The sequence below is a fragment of the Hyla sarda genome, chromosome 10 (genome assembly GCF_029499605.1).
Source record: "Hyla sarda isolate aHylSar1 chromosome 10, aHylSar1.hap1, whole genome shotgun sequence".
NCBI classification, from domain to species: domain Eukaryota; kingdom Metazoa; phylum Chordata; class Amphibia; order Anura; family Hylidae; genus Hyla; species Hyla sarda.
Window position 1 is genome coordinate 117,459,929 of NC_079198.1, and position 26,245 is coordinate 117,486,173.

General features: G+C 45.4%; 1 protein-coding gene across 1 annotated transcript; it reads left to right on the plus strand.

The window, feature by feature from the left end:
- Positions 1 to 25: 25 nt before the first annotated feature.
- Positions 26 to 24,549, plus strand: ZMYND12 (zinc finger MYND-type containing 12). The gene is made up of 8 exons (XM_056544674.1): positions 26 to 158; positions 4,317 to 4,458; positions 4,941 to 5,112; positions 11,137 to 11,306; positions 15,583 to 15,705; positions 16,679 to 16,787; positions 20,516 to 20,661; positions 23,741 to 24,549. The coding sequence occupies exons 1-8, from the start codon at positions 49 to 51 to the stop codon at positions 23,879 to 23,881; spliced, it is 1,113 nt and encodes a 370-aa protein (XP_056400649.1). The 5' UTR covers positions 26 to 48; the 3' UTR covers positions 23,882 to 24,549.
- Positions 24,550 to 26,245: the final 1,696 nt, after the last annotated feature.

The window sequence follows — 26,245 nt, forward strand, 5'->3', positions numbered from 1 at the left end:
CCGTCCCGGCCGCTGAATACCACACGTTGCTGTGATCTGGGGAGTGTCATGGCGAAGGTGAACCCGCTATCTAATCCCAAAGGGGTGAAGCTGCAGTGTGAGCTGTGCTGCAGCCCGGCCTATGTCCAGTGCAGGGGCTGCAAGGTGACTTATTACTGGTGAGTAGTGATATGGACGCTCAGCCGCCGCCAGAGGCCATGTATGTACTGTTTCTAATACAAAGCGGTCGGGGATACATCAGGGCGATCAGATCTGCCGAGAAACGCCGCTATTCTACTGCTCAGCAATGTCACCTGTAATCTCACAGGCAACCACTAGGAGCGCTGGTGATCAGATTAACACACACCTGAATTTACAGTCAGCGGACACTAGGGGCGCTCATGAACACTCATGAAGAGTATAGCACACAGATTATACATCAGTGTTTCCCAACCAGGGTGCCTCCAGCTGTCGCAAAACTACAACTCCAAGCATGCCCGGACAGCCGTTGGCTGTCCGGGCATGCTGGGAGTTGTAGTTTTGCAACAGCTGGAGGCACCCTGGTTGGGGAACACTGATATTCATTAGTGATCTCTGAACTGTGGACCTCCAGATGTTTCAGAACTACAACTTCCAGCATGCCTGTACAGCTATAACGGCTGTTCCAAATTTTTCCATAATGCAATTGCACTTTACAATGACGTTCTGAATGTTCCCATATAGTAGTAGGCCCCATACTGCCCTCATATTGCATCAGGCCCCCATATAGTAGTAGCCCCCATACTGTTTCCATATAGCATCAGGCCCTTATATAATAATAGGCCCCCATATACACTGCTCAAAATAATAAAGGGAACACTTAAACAACACAATGTAACTCCAAGTCAATGACACTTCTGTGAAATCCCACTGTCCACTCAGGAAGGACACTGATTGACAATCAATTTCACATGCTGTTGTGCAAATGGGACAGACAACAGGTGGAAATTATAGGCAATTAGCAAGACACCCCCCAATAAAGGAGGGGTTCTGCAGGTGGTGATCACAGACCACTTCTCAGTTCCTATGCTTCCTGGCTGATGTTTTGGTCACTTTTGAATGCTGACGGTGCTTTCACTCTAGTGGTGGCATGAGACGGAGTCTACAACCTACACAAGTGGCTCAGGTAGTGCATCTCATCAAGGATGGCACATCAATGCGAGCTGTGGTAAGAAGGTTTGCTGTGTCTGTCAGCGTAGTGTCCAGAGCATGGAGGCGCTACCAGGAGACAGGCCAGTACATCAGGAGACGTGGAGGAGGCCGTAGGAGGGCAAAAACCCAGCAGCAGGACCGCTACTTCCGCCTTTGTGCAAGGAGGAGCAGGAGGACACTGCCAGAGCCCTGCAAAATGACCTCCAGCAGGCCACAAATGTGCATTTGTCCACTCAAATGGTCAGAAACAGACTCCATGAGGGTGATATGAGGGCCCGACATCCACAGGTGGGGGGTTGTGCTTACAGCCCAACACTGTGCAGGATGTTTGGCATTTGCCAGAGAACACCAAGATTGGCAAATTCACCACTTGCGCCCTGTGCTCTTCACAGATGAAAGCAGGTTCACACTGAGCACATGTGACAGACGTGACAGAGTCTGGAGACGCCGGGGAGAACGTTCTGCTGCCTTCAACATCCTCCAGCATGACTGGTTTGGCAGTGGGTCAGTAATGGTGTGGGGTGGCATTTCTTTGGGGGGGCCACACAGCCCTCCATGTGCTTGCCAGAGGTAGCCTGACTGCCATTAGGTACCGAGATGAGATCCTCAGACCACTTGTGAGACCATATGCTGGTGCGGTTGGCCCTGGGTTCCTCCTAATACAAGACAATGCTAGACCTCATGTGGCTGGAGTGTGTCAGCAGTTCCTGCAAGAGGAAGGCATTGATGTTATAGACTGGCCGCCCGTTCCCCAGACCTGAATCCGATTGAGCGCATCTGGGACATCATGTCTCGCTCCATCCACCACAGACTGTCCAGGAGTTGGCGGAGGCTTTAGTCCAGGTCTGGGAGGACGTCCCTCAGGAGACCATCCTCCACCTCATCGGGACCATGCCCAGGCATTGTAGGGAGGTCATACGGGCACGTGGAGGCCACACACACTACTGAGCCTCATTGGGACTTGTTTTACGGACATTACATAAAGTTGGATCAGCCTGTAGTGCGGTTTTCCACTTTGATTTTGAGTGTGACTCCATATCCAGACCTCCATGGGTTGATACATTTGATTTCCATTGATAATTTTTGTGTGATTTTGTTGTCAGCGCATTCAACTATGTAAAGACATTCATTCAGATCTAGGATGTGTTCTCTTAGTGTTCCCTTTATTTTTTTGAGCAATGTATTAGTTGTTTCCATATAGCTACAGGCCCTTATATAGTAATAGGCCCCCATATAGTAGCAGCCACCTCCCCAGTCCTCAGAGGAGCACCGAAGCGGACGCGTGCACAGAAGCAGGCTCTCCTCCTCTGTGATCTGTGACGGTGTTCTCAGTGGTAGCGTTTAGAAGGGTTCTTCCCCTGACATCAGGAGGCGTCTTCTCGCAGACATGCCTGCACTGGGCACATCTCTCCTTCCCTCAGGCTGAGGTTTCAGCGATCACTGTCAGAATTGTACGCAGGACAGAGGTAAGGATAAGTGGGACAGTAGGAGACAGTCCTAGAATTGGGACAATTAGATGGCATGGTCACCCATATCCGATACAATAGATCCAGAACTGCTTTTGTAGTCTCCTATTCTGACAGAAACCACAACACAGATGGGGAAGGAGCCTAAATAAAGACTTGAAGGATTATGCAGGATTCACATGTCCATTATTCGGTCAATTATTCTGCATCGTTATTGAGCCAGAACCATCAGAAACGCTTCATTGGCCGGTCAGGTACCCAAAATGTTGTCCGGGATTTCACCAGATAAAATGGCGCAACATGCTATGCTATGTCCTCTTTTATCTTGGACAAAACCTCCAGTGGAGGCCTTTGGAGTTGTACGCCCAGCCTTTGTGAATGATGTTAGAGGGAACCAAGCGCTAGATTTTACCATTTATAACACTTGACAGTGCAGGGATGGTGAGGATATGAAGTTTGTAAGTCTCCCCCGCCGCCCTGTGTGGAGTCCCCTGGGCGGGGAGCTATGCCTAACTAGTCTTGCCGCTCCAGCCGTAGTGACACCCTGTTGGCGTGATTGACTGCCCTGCTCCGTCTGCTTAGGGAGCAGAGCGCTGATGTGTTATGAAAGGCATAGATGCAGCTGTGCTAGAATGAAACAGATGGAGCTGTATGACTAGGGATGGTGGCTGTGCATGATATGGGGAAAAAAAACCTGGAGTGCTTCTTTAAAGGACAACTGTCAGTTATTTTCCACCGCACTATCCACATGTACTGGTGGATAGTGCAGGAGACGCTGATTAAAATGAGCCCTACCTTGTCCGGATCCGCCCAGCCGTTCTCCCGCAATTGTAGTTTTATTATCTGTTGAAATCTTCCTGTAACTGGCACGGACGTCAGCGCCGCTTATGAATATTCATCCCCCCTCCCCCCAGTTAGGAGCGGCAAAGAGAGGGAGAACTGGAGGGAGGGGGGATGAATATTCATAAGCGGCGCTGATGTCAGTGCCAGTTAAGCGCCGAAGCCCCGCCCGTGCCAGTTACAGGAAGATTTCAACCGATAATAAAACTACAATTGCGGGAGAACGGCGGCGCAGATCCGGACAAGGTAGGGCTCATTTTAATCAGCGTCTCCCGCACTATCCACCAGTACCTGTGGATAGTGCGGGAGAAAACAAGTGACAGTTTTCCTTTAATTCGTATTTTAGTTTGCTGCTGAAGAGTAAGAATAATGTAAGGTTATGTTCACACATAGCATATGTGCTGTGGATTTCCCATATTGGATTTGCATACAGAAAATCAACAGCGAAGAACAGTAGCAGAAAAGTGGATGAAATTTGCCCAAATCCACACTGCAGGCTGCTCTGTAACCCCCTCCTCTCTGTTTTCATGCTGCAGTCTGATAGGACAGGAGTGAGCACAGAGGAGTATTAGTCCTGCCCTCACTTATTGGACCTTGTCCCAGCCTGTGCTTCAGCTGGGACATAGATGATGCTGCAGCCGGACAGGATTGTGTTCTGGATGGTATGGGGACCCCAAGTGGTTTTTTTCTTAAGCCTTGATTTCTTTAAAAAGTATATATATATTTGAAAGGTTTAACCAAGATGTACAAGGTATAAAAAGTTTGTAAATCTGACAGTGTCCATTAAATGTAATAGGCCAGGCCTTGTAAACTGCTGTTGATATTTGCTCTTTTCACAAGTGATGTGGAGCACCAGCGGGCGGACTGGACGAGTATTCATGAGAAGATATGCCAACTGCTGATCCCGGTCCGCACACCAGTCCCTTTCTTGAATTCTGCAGCAGAAAGATCACATTCTATGGAGCAGCTATTGCAGAGAAAGGTACAGATGCTTCTTATATGCATGGACTTGTTTTTGTGATCGGTAGGAATACTAGTAGTTGGACCCCTACCGATCACCTATCCTAGTTGGTAAGTGATAATTTTGAGATAACCACTATAATCGTCAAAATTCTGGTTTCATGTAACCACCACTAGGGAGCTCTCACTGAATACTGATATATACGCCTGCCATAGAACTCAATGCTTAAAAGGGTATTCCGCTGTTAGGCATCTTATCCCCTATCCAAAGGATAGGAGATAAGATGTATGATTGCGGGGGTCCCGCCTATGGGACCCCTGCAATCTCCACGACAGTGGTCGTGATGTCACACCACACCCCCTCCATTCATGTCTATGGGATGAATGGAGGGGGCGGGACATCTTATCCCCGGAGTACCCCTTTAAATACCTATACCATAACTCTCATTGAGGGATTAATAAAATGTGATCCAGTGTATAACATAGTACCATTAACCCTTACAGAAACATCTAATTGAACTGACCACTAAAGAAGCTCAGAGACTCTTGTTTGAAGGACGCCATGTGGATGTGATCCCTGCAGCCACACATTCGCTTTCTTTCAGTGTGGATGTGTATGGGCTGACCTCTGTGGAGTTAGTGCCAGTCTACCTCATCCTTGCTGAAGCCAACATTGGTAAGTGGGGCATCTGAAATAAGCGATGCACAAATACTACATAATATTAATGCTAAAATTAATTATAGCACCCAGTTAGCTAACAATATACTGTATTAGAAAGAACATGACCTATAGAGAAGTATTTCAAGCTGAGCAGCCATGTCCTAAAGTAATACAGTTTTAGGAAGTAGTACCCTTGGCTATGTATGATAGCTGAGACTCTGTCTGTCCTCCATATGATCTGCACTGTCCGTCAAATGTAGATCAAAGTCTCTTTCTCACCTCAGCAGCAGCATTTCATTGCTCAGTGTAACCTCTTCCTTGCTGTGATCCTGCTGCTGCCCTCTCCTTCCAAATTGCGTCTTAATGATTCCCTGCTTAAATCCCCACCTTCCCGGGACTCGATCCAGACAAGCACACTCGAGTATTTTTCTAAAAATTAAGGCTGTGTGTCTACTCCGGTGGTGTTGTGGGAGGCCCATAAAGTGGTGGTCAGAGGACATTGTATCGCTTTAGGCTCCAGACTGAAACGTGATGCCATGGCTCGCTCCCGGGAACTCCAGTCTAAGATAACCCTTCTATTAACCTCTCTCTCGGTGCTGAGGCGTTTGGTCACAACACGGTCCCAGTTGAGTTATTTGGCCCTTTATAAGGTTGAACGTCAATTGCTGTAAGCAAAGCAATGTTTGTATGAAAAAGGTAACAAGGCACATACTATGTTGGCAAGGCGACTGCAAGACTGTGCGGCTGCCCAGGCTCCCTCTGCTCTGAGAGACTCTTCCAGTACCCTCAAGCATCATCCCGAAGCTATCTCTCGCCTTTTTTTTGACTACTATTCTCAGCTCTATTCCCTTCCCTCTCAACTCCCCTTTGCCCCGGGTGAGCGTGCCGCAGCGCTTGACTCCTTTCTCGATGTAGTTTGCTGACGCTTTCTGCAGCTGACCGAGAGACTCGGAATACTCCCATAACTCTTGAAGAGCTGTCACTTATCTTTACTATAAGACCTTTTCCTCCATTCTCCTTCCTAAGCTTGTCCCTGTTTTTAATTCTTTCATGGGGGTAGGGGGGGGGGGGGGCATCCTTCAGTCTTTTCTCCATTGCTCGATTACACTGTTTGCAAAACCAGGTAAAGATCTCCATGATTGCTCCAGCTACAGACCCATTGCCCTTCTCAATTCTGATTTCAAGCTGTTCTCTAAGGTGTTATTTATTCCAGCTTTATTCAATTTTTATTCCATGCTGGCAGGGTGGTGATAACACGAGAAGGGCGGTGGACCTTATAGATGTTGTCAATCGGAGGTCGGACCAAGCGCTCATCCTGAGCTTGGACTCTGAAAGGGCCTTTGATATGGTTGGGATGACCAATCTTGTTTGCCACTCTCCATAAATTTGGCATTTGCTGACAATGTCTTTCTTACCCTCACTAACCCCTTATTGTCTCTTCCTTCTCTGTATAAACTCCTCCATGCTTACGGTCTAGTTTCTGGCTATAAGGTCAACCTCTCCAAGTCTGAAGCTATGCCCCTTAATCTCCCTCCTCCCTTGAGTTCCCTTCTACAGGCTAACTACTCTTTTTGATGGTCTCCATTTGCTATTAAGTATTTGGGTGTGTCCCTCTCTCCCCGCTATTCCTCTTTGTACTCTGCTAACTTCCTTGCTCTTTTTCAGGAATTATGTGCTTTAATGGATAAATGAAGGTCCAAGTATATTTCTTTTTTCGGACGTATTGCGGCGGTGAATATGACCATCCTCCCTAAATTACTCTTACTTTTTCGAGACACTGCCGGTAAAAGTCCCTTTAGCTGTGCTAAGCTCTTTTTAGTCTGCTATTTTTTGGTTTATTTGGGATGCCAAACATCACCATCTCCCTGATGTCGGTTGTAACGCTACCCCTGGCACGGCTCGACCACACAGGTGGCTAAGAGATGCGAGGCACAGGAGGGATAAGACAGCTCGTAGTCAGGATAGCAAAAGGTCAGGGCAGGCGGCACAGTAGCTTAGTCAGAAACATAGCAAATGGTCAGTAGGCAGGCGGCAGAGGAGCAAGGTCAGGTCACAGAGCAAAGGATCAGATACACGGCAAGGCAATAAGAGGAATCCTTTCTCTCGGGCTCAAAGCAACAAAGATTAGGAATTTATCAATTAGCCACAGGTGAATTACACTAGTGAGTGCACTGGCCCTTTAAATCTTAAAGCTCCGGTGCACGTGCCCTAGGGGACAGGGACACGCGCACCAGAGCAGGAAAAGCACCAGGTGAGTGACGGGCTGGGGCTCGCATGCGGGTGCGTCTCGCGATGCGAGTCCCAGCCCCGCCGGCAGCAGCAGGTAATGGGACCATGCACTCATGGCCAAAGTGTACGTCCGGAGCGCATAACGTAACATCGGTTACGCTTGCTAGTAGGTTTTGGGGGGGGGGCTGGGTATCCCTGATGTTGTTAAATATTACTGGGCTGCCCATTTACGCCACTTGGTAGTGTGGTTCACTTATCACGCTTACATTAAATGGATGGAATTGGAAAAATTGTGGCTGGCCCCGATTCATCCTAATTCCCTCCTGTGGGTTTTTCCCCTCCCTTCCCCAGGGGGCCTCCTACTGGGTCCAATGTCATTCTCCCGCTATGTGTGGACTTACTGCTCCAGACAGTTTGGGTTTCTTTACTCTTTTTCTTCCTTGCAGTCTTTCTTGTATCATCCTGATTTCTCTCCAGGACTGTCCTCGGGTATGGTCAGGGAATGGGGTTCTAGAGGTATTTTCTGCTGGGCTGATGTAGTCGATCCCCCTTACTCGTTTCCTCATGTTTTTTGACCGGTTAGTTGCTCACTGGGACCTCCCTCCCTCCGAGGAAGCCCACTATATCCAGCTTTGCCATATCTTGTCCTCCAGGCTGCGCTCGTAGACGGCATCTTTACCCACGGGCTTTGAGAGGCTGTGTAGGGGCGGCCCTCAGGTAAAGGTACTACTCTCTAGCATATATTTTTTGTTATCCTCTCCGTATGGACCTCCTCCTTCCCATCGCTATATAAGTCACTGGGAAGAGGCTCTCCAGACCACAATAACTATCCCTCAATGGCACATTATCTGGGAGTGGCTTCCATTTGTGCGGCCTATAAAGAAACGCAATGCAAAATGCTCATGGGTTGGTATCATACTCCGGTTCTCCTGAACAAGTTGAATTTTGACATCCCTCCCCAGTGATGGCGATGCGGTGTGGGCCTGGGGACTATTTTCCATATTTTTGTTCTTGCCCACTGGTGGTTCCTTTTTGGGTCCAGGTGCAGCAAATGATTCATGCAGTTCTAGGAGTCCTTGTTCCCCTAGACCCTAGGGTTTTTCTCCTGCACCTTTCTACCAGAGTTATATCAAAAAAGCCTTTCAAGCTCTTTCAGCATATAGTCCTTGCGGCTAAAACCCTTTACTGCTAAACATTGGAAACAGACACTGCCTCCCTCGGCTGATGAGCTTACAGCCCGAATCGGAGAGAGTCGCTCTCTTGAATCCCTTACTGCTTCCCTAAATAATACTATTCCTTTGTTTTTGTCCATATGGGACCTGTGGGATAGATTCACTGACAGGCAGCCTCCATGATCTTACTTTCTCTTATACTACTCTTGACTGACTCCTTATTTTACTTCTCTTGTTTTCTCCTTTCTCTCCCCTTTACTGCTTTTCTGGTCTCTTTATCCCTTATGTTTCCCTTTCTCGTGTTGTTGGTTTGTTATTTTGGGTTTTCTTTCCCACTTTCTCCCCCCTTGTGGTTCCCATCACCGATGTATGTCTTGCATTATTTCCCCTTATTGTCATTGTATTATTACACTTTATTTACGGTGACTTGCTTTGAGGTTAGGTTTTGTTATGGTAGTTATTATCACCAATATTGGCATGTATCTCACAGTCCCTGAAGTTTGTTTTCTCTGTTTTGTGTACTTTGTTATATTTTTTTTTGTCTTAATCAAAAACCTAATAAAAATTTACTGCTGAAAAAAAATAAAAATATCCAGACTAACCACCACACCTGTAGGAAAGCCCTCCCCTACCGCTGCTATGTTGAGCTGCAGATGCTGCACATTTACATCAGTAGCCCTACCCGGCATAAACCCAGTTTGGTCAGGATGAATGATAGCGCCAATGACCCCATATAGGCAAGTAGCCAGCACTCTAGCCAAGATCTTAATATCAACATTCAAAAGGGAGATACTTCTATAAGAATCAGGCAGCAATGGGTCCTTTCCAGGCTTGGGGAGCACTACAATCAGTGCTGCCATCATAGAGTCTGAAAGAGCATCTGCAGCAGCTATCGAGTGAAACAATTTAAGGAGTATAGGGGCCAGTCGCTCCTCACTCATCCTATACCAATCGCTTATCATCCCATCTAAACCCGGGGTCTTCCCATGAGGAAGATCACGTATGGCCTGCTCCACCTCCTCAACTGTAAAGGGGGCATCTAACGCCTCCGCCTGAGCGCGACTTAGCATGGGAAGGGATAAATCACGTAAGAAAAACAGGATTTCCCCTTGACAGGGCTTAGAAGGGGCAGCATACAAAGAGGAGTAAAAGTCCCTAAAGACAGAGTTAATCAACTGGGGGTCAGCTACCACAGCACCATTTCGGCCCCTAATACAAGGGCTAGAAGCAGCAGGGCGACTAGCCTTTGCTAAATACGCTTTTGCCACCTGCACACAGTAGCAGGCGGGTCTGAGCACCAGAATCCCATTGAGAAGAGCCACAGGAGCAAGAGGACCCATCATCAGAGGAGGCACCCTCAACAGAGGTCGGCCGGGAGGCCTCAGCATTCAGTTTGGATTTCTTATTCCTACTACGGGGCCACCCATGGCTGGCAGGGCCACACTGAGAGCAGGTAGAAAGTCACTAGGCACACAGTGCAGAAAGCACAGAGCACCTCAGCAGGGCAGAGAGGTCTAAGGAACTTGCAATGCACGACAAGTCCCAGAAAGTACAGATGTCTCCCACCAGGGTACTCACAAGCAGGAGTTGAGGCTCAGCAGGCAGTCCAACAAAAGTCCCTGAAGAGTGAGGCCAGGACTCCAATAGGGCACCACAAGTTGCAGCTCCCTAGGGAAGGGCAGAGGAGGGAAGAGCAGCCACACAAATCCCCACTGTACCAGGATTCGTGCTGCACACCACAGCGGGAGTCTCCACAGCAAATAGGACTGGAGATGCAAGCCCCGCCCACAAAGGCCTTCAATGGCGCCCAGACCCAGGAAGGGCAGAAGAGACAGAAGCTCAGGAGATCCAGCTGACACCGCACAGCCTACACACAGACTGTCCAGGGGGAGCCTCACCACCTGATCAGACACCTCACCGGAACTCCGCAGCGCAAGCCGACAGGAGCCGCAGGAAAAGGGAGCCGCCCGCACCACCGACAGCCGCCGGGACCAGACCAAGGGCAGCACCAGGTTATCCGCAGCATCGGAGAGACCAGCAGAGAGAAAACCGGCCGCTCAGGGTAAGTATAAGCAGGATAAAACAGCGGGGTCAGCAGGAGCTCTCAGCACACACGACTGCTCATGCCGGCATCCAGGCCATGCCCTTGCTGCTGTTTATTTAATTTCTGCTCATATAACCTCTTGCTAAGCCAATGAGTCAATAACCCCTTTTTCCCTTTACATGCCATCTATAGTATTGTACAGTAAGTCATCCCCCAGCAGAATGCATCCTGTTCAGTCCAGTGTACTTTCACCCGCACTGTAGCAAAGAGGAGTAAGTGCTTTGCTGTGATTTTCTAGACAAGTAAGGGAGGAAGTAACTATGTGTATACTATACTGGCAAACAGCTCAGCTCTGGTCCCACTTCCCGAAATTGAGAGAATGAAAAATAGAAGTGCACCATGGAGGGGGCTCTTAGGGGCTCAGCAGTGAGAGCACTAGAATCACCTTGTCACCACCCTGAAGGGTTAATCTAACAAAACCATGTGGGTTTCTAAAAAATCTTTTGACATGACAGGTAAGCTTTTAAAGCCTGGTAACATAAATGATGTGTACCATATATTGTTTATTCTGTATTTGTGTCACTGTCTGGTTAGGTCTCGGGCATCTGACCCAGGCAGAAGAATATCTCTCCCATGCCTACTGGACAGTGCTGAAGACTACAGACTGCAGCAATTCCATCAGATCCAAACTGCACCGCAACCTAGGACTGCTCTACGCAGCCAAGGGGGAATTTGAGGAGTCACTCCGACATCTGTCTAATGATGTAAGTAAAAAAGTTTGATGACAGTGGCTCTTCCCCAATCTGTAAGGCCATGTTCACATATTGTAAAATGTGCGGAATGTTCCGACACATTCCACACATTTGAATAATCCAGACATTCCACACATTTGAATAATCCAGCAGGCACTAGGAACCACTCAGAATAGACCATCTCATAGACAGCAATGCATTCTTTTTGCGGCTACCGGAATCAGAATTTTTGCAGAGGAAATTCCATCATTTGAACAGTGCAGCAGAATCCCATTGAGTTTTATGGGACTCTGCTGCAGCGGAATGTCTGTGGGGAATATTCCTGTGGAATTCCGCACATACATTCTGCTATGTGAACATACCCTAAGGAGTGACCTTATGTTCTCTTGTGGGGTCTGTAAAAAATTATTCCATAGGTGTGATATACCTATTTACATATTACATTGTATCACACCTCATCCGACTGTGGGGGAGTTTTATCAAAACACGTCCAGAGGAAAAGTTGCTGAGTTGCCCATAGCAACCAATCAGATCGCTTCTTTCATTTTTGAAAACACCTTTGAAAAATGAAAGAAGCGATCTGATTGGTTGTTATGGGCTACTCAGCAACTTTTCCTCTGGACAGGTTTTGATAAATCTCCCCCTAAATCATTTGGTTGTACATCTGTAACCTTCTCCAGCTCTCTGATATACACTGCTCAAAAAAATAAAGGGAACACTGCGATAACACATCCTAGATCTGAATGAATGAACTAATCTTATGCAATACTTTCGTCTTTACATAGTTGAATGTGCTGATAACAAAATCACACAAAAATAATCAATGGAAATCAAATTTAGCCCCCCATGGAGGTCTGGATATGGAGTCACACTCAAAATCACAGTGGAAAACCCCACTACAGGCTGATCCAACTTTATGTAATGTCCTTAAAACAAGTCACAATGAGGCTCAGTAGTGTGGTGGATGGAGCAAGACATGATGTCCCAGATGTGATCAATCGGATTCAGGTCTGGGGAACGGGCGGCCAGTCCATAGCATCAATGCCTTCCTCTTGCAGGAACTGCTGACACACTCCAGCCACATGAGGTCTAGCATTGTCTTGCATTAGGAGGAGCCCAGGGCCAACCGCACCAGCATATGGTCTCACAAGGGGTCTGAGGATCTCATCTCGGTACCTAATGGCAGTCGGGCTACATCTGGCAAGAATATGGAGGGCTGTGTGCGCCCCCCCAAAGAAATGCCACCCCACACCATTACTGACCCACCGCCAAACCGGTCATGCTGGAGGATGTTTCAGGCAGCAGAATGTTCTCCATGGCGTCTCCAGACTCTGTCACGTCTGTCACATGTGCTCAGTGAGAACCTTCTTTCATCTGTGAAGAGCACAGGGCGCCAGTGGTGAATTTGCCAATCTTGGTGTTCTCTGGCAAATGCCAAACGTTCTGCATGGTGTTGGGCTGTAAGCACAACCCCCACCTGTGGACGTCGGGCCCTCATACCACCCTCATGGAGTCTGTTTTTGACCGTTTAGTGGACACATGCACATTTGTGGCCTGCTGGAGGTCATTTTGCAGGGCTCTGGCAGTGCTCCGCCTGCTACTCCCTGCACAAAGTCGGAGGTAGCGGTCCTGCTGCTGGGTTGTTGCCCTCCTATGGCCTCCACGTCTCCTGATGTACTGGCCTGTCTCCTGGGAGCGCCTCCATGCTCTGGACACTACGCTGACAGACACAGCAAACCTTCTTGCCACAGCTCGCATTGATGTGCCATCCTGGATGAGCTCCACTACCTGAGCCACTTGTGTAGGTTGTAGACTCCGTCTCATGCTATCACTAGAGTGAAAGCACCGCCAGCATTCAAAAGTGACCAAAACATCAGCCAGGAAGCATAGGAACTGAGAAGTGGTCTGTGGTCACTACCTGCATAACCACTCCTTTATTGGGGGTTTCTTGCTAATTGCCTATAATTTCCACCTGTTGTCTGTCCCATTTGCACAACATCATGTGAAATTGATTGTCAATCAGTCTTCTTCCTGAGTGGACAGTGGGATTTCACAGAAGTGTCATTGACTTGGAGTTACATTGTGTTGTTTAAGTGTTCTCTTTATGTTTTTTGAGCAGTGTATTTTGTATGGAACTGATTCTAAGAACCACAATAATGCAAGACATGGCGGAGGTGTGAAGGAATTCTTTTATAAGCCATATGCCCTTTCTAATCCAATATATTGTAAGGCTGGGTTCACATCAAGATTTAAACTTCCGATGCACAGATACGATTTTGGAAGCTCAGATCGGCTGAAATCGTATCTGTACACGGACAAATACGGACCCTTTAACTTCTATAGGGCAGCGGACTCGATCGTAGTCAGCTAGTGACTACAATGGGGTCATTTTATCAGGGCATCCAATTTTTGACAGGGACTTAAAATCGTGGCACCCTAAAGGTGTTTTTGTCCCTTTTTAAAAAAGTGACTTCTCGCTCCCTTTCAACTAATGCTGCTTCAAAGCGTCTTGCGTCTCCGTACACTGATAATGGAGCACTACAGCTGATCATTAACCTGAGCTCCTACAAAAACCTGTATAAAAAAGCAGATGGTTAAAGGATAGTAAGAAACCCTGTCATACTTCATCATCTGCCCCTACTCTTGCATATATTTGATAGGTTACCAAGGGGCAAGTGAAAGGGAGTATATGACTGCAGGATCAGACTACACACACAGTTTGTTAGTCATCTGTTGCTATGGAGACGCATGGGTCTTTATAGCAACTGTAAAGTCCAGTCCAAACCGTTAGCAACGTTGCTTCATATTTTAATTTTAGATGCACTGGGATAGTAAAAAAAGAATAGGCTGCAAATCTATAAACATATCAGAGGTAACGCAGTGAACCATTCTGAATCGGGCTCTCTGTTTTTGAGGAGCACTATGTGCCCTATGTGAAGATCCTTGTGTAGAGGAAGAGTGGTGCAGTTGCCCATAGCAACCAATCAGATCGCTTCTTTCATTTTTCTGAGGCTTCTTTTTAATTAAAAGAAGCAAACTCATTGGTTGCTACAGGCAACTGCACCACTCTTCCTCTACCCAGGTTTTGATAAATCTTCCCCAACATCTCCAGATTAAAGGGTTATTCTCATCTGGCTGACTAGCTCTCTCTCTGCTGCAGCTGCTATCTGCTTACATTTTTGGGATTGCTTGTGGACGGGCGATCAGAGGTTGGCCATGTGCTTCTGTGTCTGAAAGTTCCCAAGCTTAAACGGATACGCCAATGGAAAAAAAATGTTTTAAAGCAACTGGTGCCAGAAAGTTAAACAGATTTGTAAATTACTTCTATTAAAAAATCTTAATCCTTCCAGAATTTATCAGCTGCTGTTTGCTCCAGAGGAAGTTCTTTTATTTTTTAATTTCCTTTCTGTCTGACCACAGTGCTCTCTGCTGACACCTCTGTCCATTTTAGGAACTGTCCAGAGTAGGAGAGGTTTTCTATGGGGATTTGCTCCTACTCTGGACAGTTCCTAAAATGGACAGAGGTGTCAGCAGAGAGCACTGTGGTACGGCAGAAAGGAAATTAGAAAAGAAAAGAACTTTCTGTGGATCATAACAGCTGATAAGTACTGAAAGGATTAAGATTTTTAGAAGTAATTTACAAATCTGTTTAACTTTCTGGCACCAGTTGATTTCAAAAAAATGTTTTCCAGTGGAGTACCCCTTTAAGTACTATGTCTACAGCTGTCACACATGATGAATGGGCTGAGGTAAGCCCAAGCATGGAGCCTAATGTGCACTTCACCCCTGCACCTAAAGCAGAACTGGTGGATGGGATCCAAGACAGCCAGTTGTCAACATGAGGGGAGATGAGAAGAGACAGCTACAGAACCAGGCAAGTTTGCTAAATGAAGCTAACTACAAGACATGATTAATAGAGACATGATTAAGGAGATGGGCATGCCCCCTTAAAGGGGTACTCCACTGGCCAGCGTTCAGAACATTTAGTTCTAAATGCTGTGTGCACGCTGCGGGGGTCAGCCACGCCCCCCTCGTGACGTCACACCACACCCCCTCTCATAGACTTGCATTGAGGGGGTGTGGTGTGACATCACGAGGGGGGCGTGGCTGACCCCCGCAGCGTGCACACAGCATTCAGAACTAAATGTTCCGAACGCTGGCCAGTGGAGTACCCCTTTAATACCTATAAAAGAATTGCACTCAACATGGTCGGAGTAGTCATACAGGTATAAATGCAATTAAAAGCAATAATTGAGGATTCTTTTTTTAACTTTTTTTTTTTTTTTAGGTTTATTTTGCAAGTACAGTCTCAGGACCAAGTCATATCAGCACGTCTGGAGGATTCTTCCATATGGCCAATATATTTTTCAGGCAGAATAAAATGGATATTGCGGATTCTCTGTATTCTCAGGTAGATTACCCTGTGGCCTGTAATCTTTTATCTAGACAGGTTTTTGTTCAGAACTCTGATAAAGCTAATGGTTAATACCATCTGTGGAGGCTGTAATGGCTGCCATGTTGGTGGTTTCGCCCCCAAAAACAAATAATTAAAAGGGTTGTCTGACAAAGCATCCCATAATAAAGTAATCAGGGCGATCAGTTTATTGCTGCAGGTCCAGCTTCCCCAGCGATCAGCGGTCGCCTTGTCCAACCATGTAATCACCCATGTAATGCATAGACACAAAGGGGGAGATTTATCAAAACCTGTGCAGAGGAAATGTGGAGCAGTTGCCCATAGCAACCAATCAGATCGCTTCTTTTATTTTTCAGAGGCCTTTTCTAAAATGAAAGTAGCGATCTGATTGGTTGCTATGGGCAACTCAGCAATTTTTCCTCTGGACAGGTTTTGATGAATCTCCCCCCGAAGAGTCTCAAGTGCACGCTCAACCTCCACTACATCCACTCTCGTTGGGACTTCCTAAGATTGTGATTTGTGGGGTCTCAGCAGTCAGACCCCATTGATCAGCTAGTTATCTAGTGTTCTGCGGATAGGTGAACGTAATATTATACCAGGATACAAATTCCGGATTTTGACACTACATAGCCAGACCCCACTTACTTTACCTTCAACCCTGGCTATCTTCCTGAACAGGACCATAATAAAGGGGTAATCCAGGAATAGTAAAACACAGCTACTTTCTATCAAAAACCACTCCCTGTCTGTCTCCAGGTTGGGTGGGGTTCTGCAGCTCAGTTCCATTGAAATGAATGGAGCCAAGTTGTAAAACCACACACAACCTGGGGACAGACAGGGAGCTGTTTTTGAAAGAAATTAGCTGTGTTTTTCTATTCCTGGATAACTCCCTTTAATGATAACATGGCGTTGTAAAGCAAGAAGCGACTTCTATAAATTGGGCAGTAATAAAGGCTTGTTTGTTCCTCAGGTGACTGATATATGGCACGCTCATCTCAGCAGACTGGTGGAGGTTCAGATACGAGCGTCATTGAGAAGCGGCCCTGTATGGTTCGATGATGCTGATCGGGAATATTTAGGTTTGTGTTTATAAGAAATTTTAAGTAAGGGCTTTAAGATGTTTTGCAAAAAAAAAAGACTAAAAGGGACTAAAGAAGCTGCACCTTTCTGCAACTTGACGTGAAACATGTCGCCATTCAAAGGGGTTGTCCATTTAGGACATCTCCTAACTACCGTATATGCTCTATAAAGGCATTCAAGTGTCAGAACTGTTATAAGTGGCAGAATTTGTTGTTCTGGATGGATTTATGTCCGTTCTCTCATGAGGTGGATGTGAAAGACCCCAATCCAGTGTGGCTTATCTGCGTCGAGGCTTCCAAACACCAAATCCAGAATTCTTGCTTGTCACTTCCAAATTCTTTAGTCATTTTTTTGCAGCTTATATTTTTTAGTATGAACATCAACTACAATAAATAGTACATCATCATATGATTAGGAACCGTATCACCCATATATATAAATCCCCCAACCCCCCTCCCTCCCTTTACACTCCTCAATTTTAGGCTTAGTGCCCTGTCTGACCCTGTATTACCAACAAACCTTGCAAACTGTATCTATGATCCCCTTTTTTTAATTGCAACTATACATCAAATTCAACCTATATTAAAAAAAAAACTTCTCTACACCTCCTTTCCTCATTCTTCACTTCCACGGCTTCTCCTCTTTCACCTTTCTTTCATTCTAGCTGTTTTGGCCATTTAGTATATTTTTTTTCTTTTTTTTTTTCTTTTTCCTTTTCTCCCTTTTTCAAAGTTCATATCACAAATTACCGTATTTTTCGCCCTATAGGACGCACCGGCGTATAAGACGCACCCAATTTATAGATGCAAAATCTAAAAAAATAAAGATTTTGAACCCAATAGTGGTCTTCAACCTGCGGACCTCCAGATGTTGCAAAACTACAACTCCCAGCATGCCCGGACAGCCGTTGGCTGTCCGGGCATGCTGGGAGTTGTAGTTTTGCAACATCTGGAGGTCCGCAGATTGAAGACCACTGCATAGCAGCTAATACTCACATGTCCCCGCCGCTCCGGACCCGTCACCGCTGCCCTGGATGTCGCTCCATCGCTGTCGCCGTGTCCCCGTCGCTCCAGAACGTCTCTGCTGCCGGCCGGGTATCCTTGCTCTCCGTCGCCGCCATCACGTCGTTACGCACGTACGCGACGACGTGATGACGAGGAAGGAGAGCGCCGGCCATACAGGGGATCCCTGAACGGAGAAGACACCGAGGAGGCAGGTAAGGTCCCTCCCGGTGTCCTGTAAGCACTAACCCGGCTATTCAGTCGGGCTGTTCGGGACCGCTGCGGTGAGATCGCGGCGGTCCTGAACAGCCCGACTGAACAGCCGGGTTAGTGTCACTTTCCCTTCAGACGTGGCGGTCAGCTTTGATCGCCGCGTCTGAAGGGTTAATACAGGGCATCGCCGCGATCGGTGATGTCCTGTATTAGCCGCGGGTCCCGGCCGTTGATGGCCGCAGGGACCGCCGCGATAGGGGTGTATTCGCCGTATAAGACGCACCGACTTTTTCCCCCCAGTTTTGGGGAAGAAAAAGTGCGTCTTATACGGCGAAAAATCCGGTACATTTCAGCTTACAAGGCTTTCTTGGTAACATTCCCACTATTCTTTTTATTGAGTTTAAATGGTTTGTTGTGTGTGGTTGTATTGTTTGTTTTTTATGGGGTCAGACTGAGTTAAAAAAGAAGAAGCATTACTCACCTGTCCAATCCCCTGCCGCTGCTTTGTTGACACTCATGGGGTCCCCAATGACCTCCATGTCCTGGTCCTTCCTTGGCACACACAGGAAATGGCCATTTAGCCCTCAGTGGGCATTTCCAGCCATTTTCTTTGTTAAGAATGAATCGGGGAAGTGACCAGTGGGTATTTAGACCTCTGTATCAGGAAAATAATTGGCCACAGAGCTTTTCATCTATTTAGTTGGTGTTCAATTTAAAGGGGTTTTCCAAAACTCTGATTCGCCATCAATTTTTATTGGGGGTTCATAATTTAGTATCTGTACCTGTGTTTCGTGGTGGTCTCGCAATTCTTCTGTGATTTTCTCCCCAATATTTATTTTTAGCAGCATATAAAATGTTTTTCCCAGGTTGCAGTGTGGCAGAGACATTACATCACTAGTCAGGTGATGACAGGGAGCCTGTCTGCTTTAATGGCTGGAGCGACCGCTCAATGGGAGGGAGATCATTCGAAATCTATTTGTATTTTTGCAACAGCTGGAGAAAACACTGGTCTTTTGAATGGAATGCAGCTCATTTGTGTTTCAGTGGGTGTGTGGGAGGGAGGAAAGTGACCTCACACATACAAACAAGGAACTATGGGATTTGTAGTTGAAGAAGGAAACTCCAACAGGAAATATTTGGTTCACAAAAAGATAACCACAGCCTTATGGTAATCTCACAGCATAGCCATTTAGCACTAAGACAAGTACAGATCCTTCCTAATCATGTCCATTACTGTCTGGCACATACGTACTAAAATCCCTTTATGGTGGATAATCCCTTTGAACCATATAAAACTTACTCCAGTATGTTAAAGGGCTTCAGAATTGTAATGCAGCATTACCTTTGCCTCCTTTATACAGTGTTCAGTGTACTTTCATGTTCATAAAAAATGCTTCATTTGGTAGTAGCGCTGGGGCCACTGTGTGATTAAAGGGGTACTCCGGTGGAAAAAAATTTTTAACACCAACTGGCGCCAAAAAGTTAAACAGATTTTTTAATTACTTCTATTTATAAATCTTAATCATTCCTGCTGTATGTTCCAGAGGAAGTTCTTTTCTTTTTGAATTTCTTTCCAATCTGACCACAGTGCTCTTTGCTGTCCAGAACTGTCCAGAGCAGGAACAAATCCCCATCGCAAACCTCTCCTGCTCTGGACAGTGCCGGACATGGACAGAGGTGTCAACAGAGAGCACTGTGGTCTGACAGAAAGGAAATCCAAAAATAAAAGAACTTCCTGTGGAGTATACAGCTGCTGATAAGTACTGGAAGGATTAAGATTTTTAAATAGAAGTAATTTACAAATCTGTTTAACTTTCTGGCACCAGTTGATAAAAAAAAAAAAAAAAAAATTGTTTTCCACCGGAGAACCCCTTTAACATACAGGTCTTCAGTGCATTTGCCTTCCATCCAGGCTCCGTGCACGCAAATTCTCTGAGCGGTGCTTCTCCTGATGCCTCCCAGCGACAAGCTGGTTACTGCAGTCACTAGAGGCAGTAATACGCCTCTACTAGAGATGAGCAAACTTACAGTAAATTCGATTCGTCACGAACTTTTCGGCTCGGCAGTTGATGGCTTTTCCTGCATAAATTAGTTCAGCTTTCACGTGCTCCGGTGGGCTGGAAAAGGTGGATACAGTCCTAGGAAAGAGTCTCCTAGGACTGTATCCACCTTTTCCAGCCCACCGGAGCACCTGAAAGCTGAACTAATTTATGCAGGAAAAGTCATCAACTGCCGAGCCGAGAAGTTCGTGACGAATCTCGCCAAACTGAGCTGAGGATCTGTGTGTCAATCACGGGTAGACGAGGGGCTCGCAATGCCCTGAGGCCACCATGACTTTTAGTGACTGCCCAATAAAGCGTTTTTTATGAACATCTAAGCTGCTATAAAGGAGGCCAATGGGATGCTGCGTTACAATTCTAAAGCCCTTTAACATACTGGATTTTATTTATATGATCTGCTTTGTGTTATCATTGGTTTAACTCTCAATGCAATTATTTAACTTCTATCCATAGATGAAAATCAGGAATCTGAAGCACTCCAGATACTCAGCGCTATATATGATATCAGAGAACAGGCGCCAAAGAAAGAACCCACCAAAATGGGAAAGATCCTCCATGCTGTGACGATGCTGTACTTCCTCAGTAGGGATTTCCAGAAAGTAAGTATCAAGAGGAATCCTAAGGCTGCGTTCACACTGCATTTCGTTTTATTAGTTTCTTATTTATTTTTATGCTGTGTAAAATAGCGTAAAAGGCTGCGTTATTGTGTTTACCATGACAGTACTGCAATGCAACTCCAACATGTGAACACGGCCTTAAAGGGGTACTCCACTGGAAAACATTTTTCTTTACATCAACTGGTGCCAGAAAGTTAAACAGATTTGTAAATTACTTCTATTTAAAAATCTCTACCCTTCCAGTACTTTTTCACAGCTGTATGCTACAGAGGAAATTCTGTTCTTTTTTTAATTTCTTTTTTCTCTTGTCCACAGTGCTCTCTGCTGACACCTGATGCCCGTATCAGGAACTGTCCAGAGCAGGAGAAAATCCCCATAGCAAACCTCTGCTGCTCTGGACAGTTTTTGACACGGACAGAGGTGTCAGCAGAGAGCACTGTGGACAAGACCAAAAAGAAATTCAAAAAGAACAGAATTTTTTCGGAAGCATACAGCTGCTAAAAAGTACTGGAAGGGTAAAGATTTCTCTTTTTTAAAAGTAATTTACAAATCTGTTTAACCCCTTAAGGACCAAGCATTTTTCTGTTTTTACACTTTCATTTTTTCCTCCTTACCTTTTAAAAATCATAACCCTTTCAATTTTACACCTAAAAATCCATATGAGGGCTTATTTTTTGCACCACCAATTCTACTTTGGAATGACATCAGTCATTTTACACAAACATTTATGGCGAAACGGAAAAAAAAATCATTGTGCGACAAAATTGAAGAAAAAACACAATTTTGTAACTTTTGGGGGCTTTCGTTTCTACGCAGTACATTTTTCGCTAAAAATGATACTTTATTTTTATTCTGTAGGTCCATACGGTTAAAATGATCCCCTACTTATATAGGTTTGATTTTGTCGTACTTCTGGAAAAAATCATAACTACATGCAGGAAAATTTATACATTTAAAATTATCCTTTTCTGACCCCTATAACTTTTTTATTTTTCCACGTACAGGGTGGTTTGAGAGCTAATTTTTTGCGCCGTGATCTGAAGTTTTAATCGGTACCATTTTTATTTTGATTGGACTTCTTGATCGCTTTTTATTCCTTTTTTTATGGTATGAAAAGTGACCAAAAATACGCTATTTTGGACTTTGGAATTTTTTTTGCAAGTACGCCATTGAACGTGCGGTTTAATTAATGATATATTTTTATTGTTCAGACATTTACGCACGCGGCGATACCACATTTGTTTATTTTTATTATGGTTACATATTTTTAATATGGAATTTGGGAAAAGGGGGGTGATTTAAACTTTTAATAAGGAAGGTTATTGTGTGTGTTTTTAAACTTTTTTTAAACTTTTTTTTTTTACACTTTAAGTCCCCTTAGGGGACTTTAAGGAGGAATCATTAGATTTCATTGTGGTTTCATAAAACCACAATGATCTGCGTGCTCTGCGCTCGATTGATAAAGCCTGGTCCTGCCAGGCTTTATCATTCGGAGAGCCGGAGCCGCCGCAGCAGGAGAGGTAAGCCCTCAGGCTACCTCAGTAGTGCATCACTCCCCCGTGATCGCGCTGCGGGGGGGCGATACACCCCACTGGACCACCAGGGACTGTATACAGGCACCTTTAGACGCCGCTGTCAGCTATTAACGCGGGCCCCCAGCTACAGGAATCAGCTGGGGGCTGGCCGGTATGACGCGGGCTCGAGTCGGGAGCCCGCTTCATACCCCGGTAACGGCCATTGGACGAGTATAGACGTCCATGGTCGTTATCGGGTTAAAGGGGTTATCCAGGAAAAAACTTTTTTTATATATCAACTGGCTCCAGAAAGTTAAACAGATTTGTAAATTACTTCTATTAAAAAAAATCTTAATCCGTTCAGTACTTATGAGCTGCTGAAGTTGAGTTGTTCTTTTCTGTCTAAGTGCTCTCTGATGACACGTGTCTCGGGAACCGCCCAGTTTAGAAGCAAATCCCCATAGCAAACCTCTTCTAAACTGGGCGGTTCCCGAGACAGGTGTCAACAGAGAGCACTTATACAGAAAAGAACAACTTTAACTTCAGAAGCTCATAAGTACTGAAAGGATTAAGATTTTTTAATAGAAGTAATTTACAAATATGTTTAACTTTCTGGAGCCAGTTGATATATAAAAAAAAAGTTTTTTCCTGGATAACCCCTTTAACTTTCTGGCACCAGTTGACTTATCAATACCTAAAAAAAAAATGTTTTCCACTGGGGTACCCCTTTAAAGGGGTTATCCAGGAAAAAACTTTTTTTTATATATCAACTCGCTCCAGAAAGTTAAACAGATTTGTAAATTACTTCTATTAAAAAAATCTTAATCCTTTCAGTACTTATGAGCTTCTGAAGTTTAGGTTGTTCTTTTCTGTCTAAGTAATCTCTGATGACACGTGTCTCGGGAACCGCCCAGTTTAGAAGAGGTTTGCTATGGGGATTTGCTTCTAAACTGGGCGGTTCCCGAGACACGTGTGTGTCATCAGAGATTACTTAGACAGAAAAGAGCAACCTTAACTTCAGAAGCTCATAAGTACTGAAAGGATTAAGATTTTTTAATAGAAGTCATTTACAAATCTGTTTAACTTTCTGGAGCCAGTTGATATATAAAAAAGTTTTTTCCTGGAATACCCCTTTAACTTTCTGGCACCAGTTGACTTATCAATACCTAAAAAAAAAAAATGTTTTCCACTGGAGTACCCCTTTAAGTAAGTGTGAAAGTGTTTTTACACTATTCATCATGGAGTTGTATGCAGGAGACTATATGGTGGCACAAGGAGCCTGCGATATGGTGTTCAGCGAGTCTCTCTATGATGTTATATTCACCTCGGGAAGACATATATGAATAATAAACTTTCAAAGGACAGTAATGGTCCGTAGCATATTGAGATCCCCATGTTTGTTATATGACTACCATCAGCTGGGGGGTCTATCAGTACTCACATGTCCTTATAGGTTCAATGCTATTAATATGGTATTATACAGTGCACCCTAAAAGACATAGGGAACCGCGATCTGTCAATTATACGTGGTATTTTTTTTATTTCAGGCCAGCGAATGGGGAAAGAAATTACTTTCAGTCACTGAACAACTACCGAAGGATGATGAATCCGAAAACACTGCAATTTTAATAGATAACATTGAGCGAAAATTGATGAGCACGCAAGATACTTACCAGCGAGACACTTAATCCCACTGTCATATACTTGCCCTCGGAGTCAGGAGGATATGTAGACTTGCACCTGTGTTTAACAATTACTGTATTTTTCGCCGTATAAGACGCACTTTTTCTTCCCCAAAACTGGGGGGGAAAAGTTGGTGCGCCTTATACGGCGAATACACCCCTATCGGGTCGGTCCCTGCGACCATCAACGGCCGGGACCCGCGGCTAATACAGGACATCACCGATCGCGGCGATGCCCTGTATTAACCCTTCAGACGCGGCGATCAAAGCTGACCGCCGCGTCTGAAGGGAAAGTGGCACTAACCCGGCTGTTCAGTCGGGCTGTGCGGGACCGCCACGATTTCACCGCGGCGGTCCCGAACAACCTGACTGAATAGCCGGGTTAGTGCTTACAGGACACCGGGAGGGACCTTACCTGCCTCCTCGGTGTCTTCTCCGTTCAGGGATCCCCTGTATGGCCGGCGATCTCCTTCCTCGTCATCACGTCGTCGCGTACGTGCGTCGGCGTGCGTAACGACGTGATGGCGGTGACGGAGAGCGAGGATACCCGGCCGGCAGCAGAGACGTTCCGGAGCGACGGGGACACGGCGATGGAGCGACATCCAGGGCAGCGGTGACTGGTCCGGAGCGGCGGGGACACGTGAGTATTACCTTCTATGCAGTGGTCTTCAATCTGCGGACCTCCAGATGTTGCAAAACTACAACTCCCAGCATGCCCGGACAGCCAACGGCTGTCCGGGCATGCTGGGAGTTGTAGTTTTGCAACATCTGGAGGTCCGCAGGTTGAAGACCACTATTGGGTTCAAAATCTTTATTTTTTTAGATTTTGCACTTATAAATTGGGTGCGTCTTATACGCCGGTGCGTCCTATAGGGCGAAAAATACGGTAGTTATTCTCCTGCAGCGACATGAAGCGGCGCTCACTGTAAATCCTATGGTCTGTGGTATCTGGATTTTCTTAAATATTTCATTTGTTAAAAAAAAATAAAAAAAAGGTTTTAAAAATATATTTCATTACCTGAATCTGATATCCTTTGAAGTCCTATGTAACTAATGATTGGCAGTAGCTGACTTACCAATAGGTTTACATGCTGAATATGGGTTCCAAGCTAAACAGTAGAGCTGGTAACCAGTGCACGCTCCCAATATACAGCCCCCATATAACTACATCACACAGCCTATACTGTATATCAAATATGTCAAGTTCTTGGAAATCTGGAACAATTACAGTGGGGCAAAAAAGTATTTAGTCAGCCACCAATTGTGCACGTTCTCCCACTTAAAAAGATGAGAGTCCTGTAATTTTCATCATAGGTTAGAACCTCAACTATGAGAGACAGAATGAGAGAGAAAAAATACATAAAATCACATTGTCTGATTTTTAAAGAATTTATTTGCAAATTATGGTGGAAAAATAAGTATTTGGTCACCTACAAACAAGCAAGATTTCCGGCTCTCTCAGACCTGTAACTTCTTCTTTAAGAGTCTCCTCTATCCTCCGCATGACAATGATCCCAAACACACCGCCCAGGCAACGAAGGAGTGGCTTCATAAGAAGCATTTCAAGGTCCTGGAGTGGCCTAGCCAGTCTCCAGATCTCAACCCCCATAGAAAACCTTTGGAGGGAGTTGAAAGTGATTGTTGCTCAGCGTCAGCCCCAAAACATCACTGCTCTAGAGGAGATCTGCATGGAGGAATGGGCCAAAATACCGGCAACAGTGTGTGAAAACCTTGTGAAGACTTACAGAAAACGTTCGACCTCTGTCATTGCCAACAAAGGGTGCATAACAAAGTATTTAGAGGAACTTTTGTTATTGATCAAATACTTATTTTCCACCATAATTTGCTAATAAATTCTTTAAAAATAAGACAATGTGATTTTCTAGATTTGTTTTCTCATTCTGTCTCTCATAGTTGAGGTTATAACCTATGATGACAATTACAGCCTCTCTCATCTTTATAAGTGGGAGAACTTGCACAATTGGGGGCTGACTAAATACTTTTTTGCCCCACTGTATGAGTGGTCCCTAAAACATACACAAACCACAGAGCTTTCTGGGTGGCCAGGGTTTGGCATGTGGGTATAGGTAACAATTTTGCATTCTGAAATGATATGGCATCAGGTGGCAGACATGTTTTACTGTCAATTGCTCTCATAAATCTCCCCCATGGCACCTACATATCGGAAAACGGCCATAAAAAATAATAGTGTCACTGAGGCAGGGCTGGGGGAAATAATTTTTGCTACCCAAAAAGATAATTTTGCCGCCCCCTGACCCTGCCCATTGGCTCTGACCTTTGACACACCCCACCTTACTACTGGGGTGACACACTGTAACAAACCTTCTCCTCACGTGATGGTTCTGGCTC